This window comes from Chenopodium album, chromosome 12, assembly GCF_948465745.1.
Source record: "Chenopodium album chromosome 12, dcCheAlbu1.1, whole genome shotgun sequence".
In the NCBI taxonomy this organism is placed as follows: domain Eukaryota; kingdom Viridiplantae; phylum Streptophyta; class Magnoliopsida; order Caryophyllales; family Amaranthaceae; genus Chenopodium; species Chenopodium album.
Window position 1 is genome coordinate 42,122,900 of NC_137845.1, and position 8,539 is coordinate 42,131,438.

Below are 8,539 nucleotides of genomic sequence, written 5' to 3' on the forward strand. Positions count from 1 at the left end.
TTCAGGCCAACAATTGTACCCAAATCCACTATTTTGGGCCAAAAATAGCAGGTTCCCCAAGGCAAAAATAAAATTAGATTGCTCAAAACCTAAAAAGGGCTAAGCCTAAAATTTGGGGCTAAAAAATCTGCCCAAACCAAATATTTTTCAGGCTGGGCTTGTTTTGATCAAGTCTAGGACTAATTCTGACCTCTAAAGTCCAAACTACAGTACAATACGAGTAGATAAGATATGAATTCAATACAACTTGCAAAATGAGTATTAGACCCTCTATGCTACACTACGCCCTTCAAACGGAGTAAGTTTTTAGTTCTCATCTAATCATATGATACGTGTAACTAGTCTCAAATGTAAATATCCAACTATAATTAACAATTATATTCCCATATTACAAAAATGAAAAATCTCTCATTATTACAATGGCGGGGACATTTTCCGGGCCAAAAACTAGTTACAATATATATGACGTTGCATACTCTACTTCTATTTTACCACTAATGATCTCCACTTAGTACATACACATAAACTGTATAAAACATCCACTGATCCCACACACCCCCAAACACTACTGCACATGCATACTAGTACTATTAAAAGGTAAAAACATACTCTTAAATTAGTTAAAACTTAAAATCAAGTATTATACTATTATCCATATAATACCAGCTAAAATCCAGCAAATTAACCATGATTAGGGGGAGTCACAAAGCTACCTCCTCCACCACTCCCTCCATGAGCACCCCCAGCTCCATACCCGTACCCGCCGGCACCACCACTGCTTCCAGATCCATACCCGTACCCTGACCCAGAGCCCGACCCAGACCCGGACCCATACCCAAACCCGTAACCCCGTCCGAAACTGGTAGGGGAATGACTTGAACCATACCCGTATCCCCACCCGCTTCTAGGCCCGGCCCCCCAACCCCATCCATAATCCCAATTCGGGCCATGGGCTGAGCCCGTGGCGCCTGTTGGTGTATCCTCATTGCCTTGGTTGTTAACTTTTGCTAAGGGTGATGAAACTGTGCCCGCTGTTGTTGTCGTCGCCGTCCCCTCTATTCTCCGACCTCGGCTTTTGCCGAAGCTGTTATAGCGAGCAAGAGATGCTGTAACAAGCATGAAGAAGAACATGTGTAAGATGGCGATTTTGGTTTTATAATGATACATTTTGAATGATTGTTTGTATAGGGATAGATGTTTTTTGTAAGTTAATACTTATTGGAAAGCTAATGTGAAGCTACATATATATAGTAGGAAGAAGTGGGAAGGAGGTGACATTGTGATAAAGAAGAAAGTGACCTTTTTTTAGGTGTTGTTTAGACTTGTGGTATGTGAGTTGGTTAAAATTTTCATATGCACTATTTTGGTTAATGCACTTGCATGGATGATGGGACTCTCTCTATGTATTTACCATCACATTTTTTATTTAATTGACACATTTTATCATAATGTCTTTATTTAATTGACACACTAAATAATAATTTCTTTCTCATTTTTTTCTACCTCACTTTTCATTAACTATTTATACTCGTTATTTGTATAATTGTATACTATCGATCTCTGTTTCTTATTATTTGCAACAAAGAAATATTATATATCTCACAGGAAGTAAGAAACAAAGGTTGTAATAAAATAAAGAATCAGTCAAATATACACGGGGTATAAAACTTTCTATCGATCAAAGTGTGTTAACTAAATAAAGACGGTCAAAAGTTATTTATTTATTTTTTGTTTTTATTTTTTTATTTTTTATATGATTACAAAAATTGATTTAATGTAGGATGATTATATTTGTTGGATATGGGTGGGGAATTGAGGGTCCAAGTGCAACCCGTGATATGCACTATATATTTTTCTACTTTGGTATCAAGATTTAACGTGTCCTTTTGGATGAGGATTGAGAGGCAAAGTAGTCCGTAAGTAATACTACTACTTAACTAGTTATTTGGCTTGTACACATTATGACAATTATGAGCACCACCGCCATACATAAGATAAAATATCTTTTTATACAGATAAGATTTTGTCTCGTATTCAGGTTAACCTAATTTATCTCATGTGATTCTTAGCTTCTCTCAAACCTTAACTAATAACTATCTCATTATATATTACAAGTGTTAACATAATTTTATATATCTGTCATGCACCATACCATAATAAAGCACTTTAAATTTTTAATGGACTAGGGTTACGAACTATATTATGCATTACAATTTACAAATGGTATTGAGACTATTGACCATGTATATGTTCTAATAAAATTAGTAGGGTTACAATGATTACGATTAATCCATCCATCTAAAGCATGGTTAATAAATAAAGTTATAAGGAGCTTTACTAATACTACTAATGATCGAGTATGCCACACATCTTGTTGTCTCCGTCATCATTATTGTTCTTCAAATATTTATTCAGGTTTGATTTGGTAATTTTGTATTGGGTTGTGTAGTATCTGGCAGTGATATACTTGCATCAGCTTTGATCCAGATTAAATCCGTTCCATTATAACATATGGTTATTATATATCTAATAATTAACTTGTCAATTACTTTACTTCATGGTAGTTACTTAAATTGATATTATGGGTTAAGGTCTTGTTTGGTTCATCTTATTTTTATTTCTCTGATCTGATCTAATCTGGTCTGGTCTTGTCTGATCTGATCTGATCTGAATGTCAAATTTGAACAAACTTTAACCTTAAATATATGATAATCTATACGGAAAAAATATATCAAGTGGCCTGAGGTCTTGTTAGATTCGTAATAATATGTATTTTATTAATATGTGATTTTCATAATTTTTTTTCATTACGAAATTAAAGATATTTAGCGATAAAAAACTGCAAATAAAACGATAATCTGATCTCAACTTATTTTTTCTGATTTGATCTGATCTGAACTTATTTTTTCTGAAATAAGTAAAATTAAGTCAAACAGTTTGAATTCTAGTCAAAATCAAAATTTGTGATTTTAGCCATGTTTTTTTGCCTTTTTGGAGGGATTTTTGATTGACATTGTAAGGCCAATCTATTGAACATTGAATAGTTATTACAAAATTTACAATAATCAATGATGAGTCCCTTTTATTAAGTATATCAATCTACATGCGTTTATTTTATGAAATATATTTAATATTTAAGATTATATAAAAGAGTAACTCTAATGGTCAAATTAGCTTGTCATGCCACATAAGCTTTTAGACTAATTTTTATTTTAGCTACTTTGTGCTCCAATGGCTAGCTATTAGAGCACCTCCAATTGTATATAAAAAGGACATGCTTGCAAATTAAATTAAATTATAAGCATGTAGCTTACCACTGGAGTAACAATATTGATGTAGCTACACCAAGCGACCCTGCTCAAACAAGTTATTTTGCTTGATTTTTCAAAGAAAACTTCATCCACTTATATTATGACAAGTGTAGGTTAAAACTACTTTATTTATTTATTTATTTATTTATCTAAGCCACAATATTTTATTGCTCGCCATTGGAGTACTTTATAGCTTAAAAATATACTAGCTTAAAATTTTGATGTATCAAGGTAATCTACAAGCCCTTGTAGCTTACCATTGGAGATGCTCTTAGCTTACTGTTTAGATGAGCCTCCATTCCATGATTAACATTTTTTTATTTCCAAGCAAATTAACTTGGAGCTCCAATGGTCAAGCTAGTAAATAGGGATTATTAAAAATTATAAGTAATTCCCTAGCTACAACTATTTGAGTTGATCTCATTTTTCAATTAATTTGAAATTCAATGATTTAAATCAATTCACACGTGCTAGTTGTGGATTATTCCTTTAATTATGTGGTACTCAAATATAGTCTCCCATCTTTTGTGATGCTTTTTTATTTAGGTTATATAAAGTAATTATTAGAGGTTTCAACTATATCATCTCTAATATGTTCACGACTTTTCGTGATCTATCATATCACATATTCGCATGGATTTCTCAAAACACTTGTAGTGCGATTAGCAACAGTTTTAACCTTGAAAAAAAAGGTGAAAATAAGGATTTTTCATCATGACAAGTCATGCTTGAGTATGAATCTAATCTAATGTAATCTAATCATGCATATGTTTAGTTGGCAAAATTCTACAGTGATTAAGATGCACACATATATATTTGGATCAAACTTTTTAAATTTTGATCATAAATTTTCATTAATCTATAATAAGTAATAATATAATAATATAGGATAGACCTTGTTAGAATCGTCTCATTATATATATTTTTATTGATATTAGGTTTTTATAATTTTTATGTGTCTAGAAGTTAAGATAAATATGTTTTAAGACGCGCCTTAAAAATCAGAAGAAATCAAGTAAAGCAAAAAAATTAGAGACTGAGTGAGTAATCCGTAATTAATTTGATGCCAAATGATTAGATGAATAATATTAATGCCTATAATACGGAAAAATATATAATACGAAGTACAAGCGTAGTATAATAAATTGAACTGATGTCGGCATAGATCTAGGTACATAGTATTGTAGTTAAAACTAAAAGTTTATTAACTTATTCCTCTTTTTTAATTCTTTATTTATCACAATAAGGTTATTAGCTTTTGCATTTTATATCTCAAACTTTGTTATTTAGCTTTATACGAAGTATTTTCCTGTATTATTTTTGTATATAATTAAATAAATAAACACTTTCTTTGTGCTATAAAAAAAATATTTGCAACACATCCTTATGACATATAATTGGAAGACGAGATTAGATAATGTGAATAAAATAATTAATCAAAATAATTTATACACCTTGTACATAATCCTTACTTATACGAGATTAACACTTGTACATAATCAAAATAATATCCAACTCTAATTACCTCCTAAAAATGTGTGATTTGAGGTTTTATGACTTGTATCATTGCAGGTACGTCAAAGAAAACAAAGGAAATATGAGCCTTTTAAAATGGGTAATGCTATGTGCAACATTTGTATATAAGCATTATGACAAAAGTAAACGAGCACCTCAGGACATTAGATAAGAAAGCTAAATATGAAAATATTAAAGTAAAATTAACATTAATTACATTAATCAATGCGTGATTTTTTTTATTACATTCTGAACTTAATATTATTTAAAGTTATGTATTAAATTTCACGCCTCGGGACGCTTGTTAGCAAGATCCAAATATTAAATTCATTATGCACTAAGTAGATATTAAATAATGTGTACAATATTTAAAAAGATATTGTTTTCTTGAAAGATTTATCACTATCGTGATAAAATAATAGAACCAATGGGTGAAAACAATGTACAGAATAAAGATTTAAAAGTTTCATTACAAATCCAAAATATCACACAATCGAATCCTACGTTGATCTAGAAAATTCTTTGTTGCTAAAAAGGGGAAATGCTTTGCCTTGTTGCATGCGTTATGTATGTTTACATTGATGATGACAATACTTTAATTAATTAGCTTGAGTGCTTATGCAATACCTAATTAAAGCTAGGCTACATTTAACTCTATCTTCATGTCTTAGCTAGAATCATACATACAATTATTTAAATATCGTGACTTTTAGAACTTCTTTGGTTTCATGTTGAAAAAAAAATCATAGCTTTGGAGAAACTTTTAATTGAAATTTGATGGTTTCCCTAGCTAGTATGTAATCATGAATTATCCTAACATATAAACTATGTAATAAGTAATTTTTTTTTTCTCTCAAAAAAAAAAAAACAAAAAATAATAATAAGTAATTTTTTTTTTTTAAAATAAATTTCAAATGATATTTTACCTATACAATAATACCGATCCATATATAATTACTTAGATTACTAATGGTTTGTAATATCCAATTATCCATCCATATAGTTTTGGATGGAACATTTGAGTTTTTATAGAGCATATAATAACATTATTGTTTTGTCTTTTTTTTTTTTTTTTTTTTTTGACAAAACATTAATATCGATATCTACCAATACTAATTTCCCTCGATAATTTTCTCTTCATCAAGATGTTGGAAAAAAAGGTGGATAATTTCCTCTATAATTTTCATTTTGATGAACTACAAAATACTTTTCATGATAAAAATCACGTGTACTATTTACAAAAACTTTTTTTTTTTTTTTTTGTGACATCATTTACAAAAGTTTTGGTTGCTTAACATATGTTTTGATCGTTGATTAATATGCATTTACCAAAATACCAAGTGCATGCCATTGTTGCTACTTAATTTGAACACATAAAAATTCTCTTCAATGTGAAGAATAATAACTATTGTTGTAGTCATGAAAGTTCGCTGTCTCATTGTAAAACAACAATTTCTCCTTTTGATTTGTTAGTTTATAACTGTTGTTTCAATTCTCCTAATTAAATAATTGTTGTCGTCCATGATATATATGTATATATTTGCTTTTTATGGAGCAATGGGCTTGATGAAGATAGAGCTCAAGCTTGATCTTGTTTTAATATATACTTCCTATGTTTCTTTAGTTGACATCTTTCTATTATCAAGCTTGCCAACGCATGTTTTTAACGATTAATATCTCTAATTATCAACATAGTAAAATTATAAAAAGTGGATATTAATAAAATATACATTGAAACAATTTAAATAAGATCTCAAATGAATATGTTTTATCGCATCTATAAACCACAAAGCGAGTCAAAGCGTATCGTGTGAATAGTGTAAAAGTCAAATGATGTCAACAGAAAAAAAATGGAGGAAATATATGTTAACGTATTTGTGTATATAAGAGAGCAAAATGTTGTGTACAATCCAATCACTTGATGTCGTGATTTGAATTAACACAAACTATTGAGTGCAGGCACCCGCACCCAAGTGTGTTTGCGGCTACCTCTTTCTTCTACAAAAATCTCCCTTCTCTTCTTTCACCGAACTTTCTCTTTACTCCCTTGCTCCGCCATTCTTACGGCGTCTTCCCCGAGTATCCCCTTGCACTTAATCGCTAAATTACATTCTGAGAAGTATAGCTTTCATGGTGGTGTATTGAATTAATTGAATGTCGTAACCTTCAAAATTGGTGAAGTTTTCTGGATCAATGGTTTACTCGTTTTCTTTTCTCTCCTTGTGGTATTGTGGTGGCTGGATAATTGTGGTGTGGGCAGTGGCTGGTTGATTGCGGTGGGCGGTGGATGGGTATTTGCGGTGGCTTGTAAGGGTGAGTTATGTTAGGGTCGTGGGTAAAGGTGGTGGCTGGTCGGGCGGCGTGAGGTTAGGGTCGTAGGTTATTAGGTGGTGGCGTGAGGTTATGGTCATGTGTTGTTGGTTGGTGGCGTGAGAAAGAAAGAGAGGAAAAGGGGGAAAGAAGAGAGACAAGGAAAGAGAGAGAGAGAGAAGAAAAGAGGTGGCGTGACATTGATGTTTGATATTGCATTTTGCATGTATTGCATATCAGCCCATTGATGTTAGCCAACAAAAGATCATATCAGCCAACAAATAATGCATATCAGCCAATTAATGTTAGCCAACAAAAGATCTATATCAGCCAACAAATATTGCATATCAGCCAATTGATGCTTGATATCAGTCAACATTAAGGACATTAATTAAAAACGTATCAGCCAATAAAAGGAATATATCAGCCAACAAAAGATCTATATCAGCCAACAAGAGAAATATATCATACAAAAAAAAGTACTTATCAACCAGCAGAAGGAACATATCAGCCAACAAAGGAAGCATATCAGCCAACAAAAGAATGAAATTAGCAAACAAAAGTAACAACCAATAAAATGAAACATATAAGCCAACGATTAAAAAATACATATTTAGCCAACAAAATAAATATATCAGCCAAGTAAAGAAACATATAAGCCAAATGATGTCTGATATCAGCCAACAAAAAGAAAAAAAAAAATTCATATTAGCCAACAAGAAGAATATATTAGCCAACACAAAAATCATATCACCCAACAAATGAAACATATTAGCTAACACATGAAACATATAAGCCAACAAGTAAAACATATTAGCCAAGCCACCTGCACAGAAAGTTGCATGCGGGCATCTGCACGCAATAGCTTCTCTTGAATTAATTGGCATATACATCCTAAATAATAGTCCTCTTTAAATTTAATTAACTTGTTAAAACTTAAGTCTTGTCTTCAATATAAGCTTAAGAAAAACAAGATATGGCATAATAATGATGTGATCTGATAACCAACTTGAGCAGAGAACATAAATAAGTGATAAGTTTATGTTACTCAATTCAAATTAATAATTTGATTGTGTCTATTATAATATAGTCACATTTTTATTATACTTAGTGTAAGCTAACCAGCTCATGAGGCTTTAATGAACAACCTTACGGTCAAACTATTACAACAAATAGTCTTTCTTCTTTAATCCCTCATAATTCAATTTGTTAAATGTTATAAAATACTTCTTTTATTCTAAAAAATTTGTCCCCTTAGAATTGAACATGTATATTATGTTTCGGGTGAGTTCTGGTACTGTGATTCTTGGGATCCGTAAAGATTTACTGTCCAATTAAGCACCTGCATAATCAGCACAAATTAGCTAACTTGGGGGTTAATCTGGAGATAACCGCTCTGATGT

The 8,539-nt window shown here is 31.2% G+C and overlaps 1 protein-coding gene across 1 annotated transcript; it reads right to left on the reverse strand.

Moving 5' to 3' along the window:
* Window positions 1-388: 388 nt before the first annotated feature.
* Window positions 389-1,300, reverse strand: LOC145572407 (uncharacterized). Its single transcript, XM_081631383.1, has one exon. The coding sequence runs from the start codon at window positions 1,165-1,167 to the stop codon at window positions 682-684; it is 486 nt and encodes a 161-aa protein (XP_081487509.1). The 5' UTR covers window positions 1,168-1,300; the 3' UTR covers window positions 389-681.
* Between the last annotated feature and the right edge of the window lie 7,239 nt (window positions 1,301-8,539).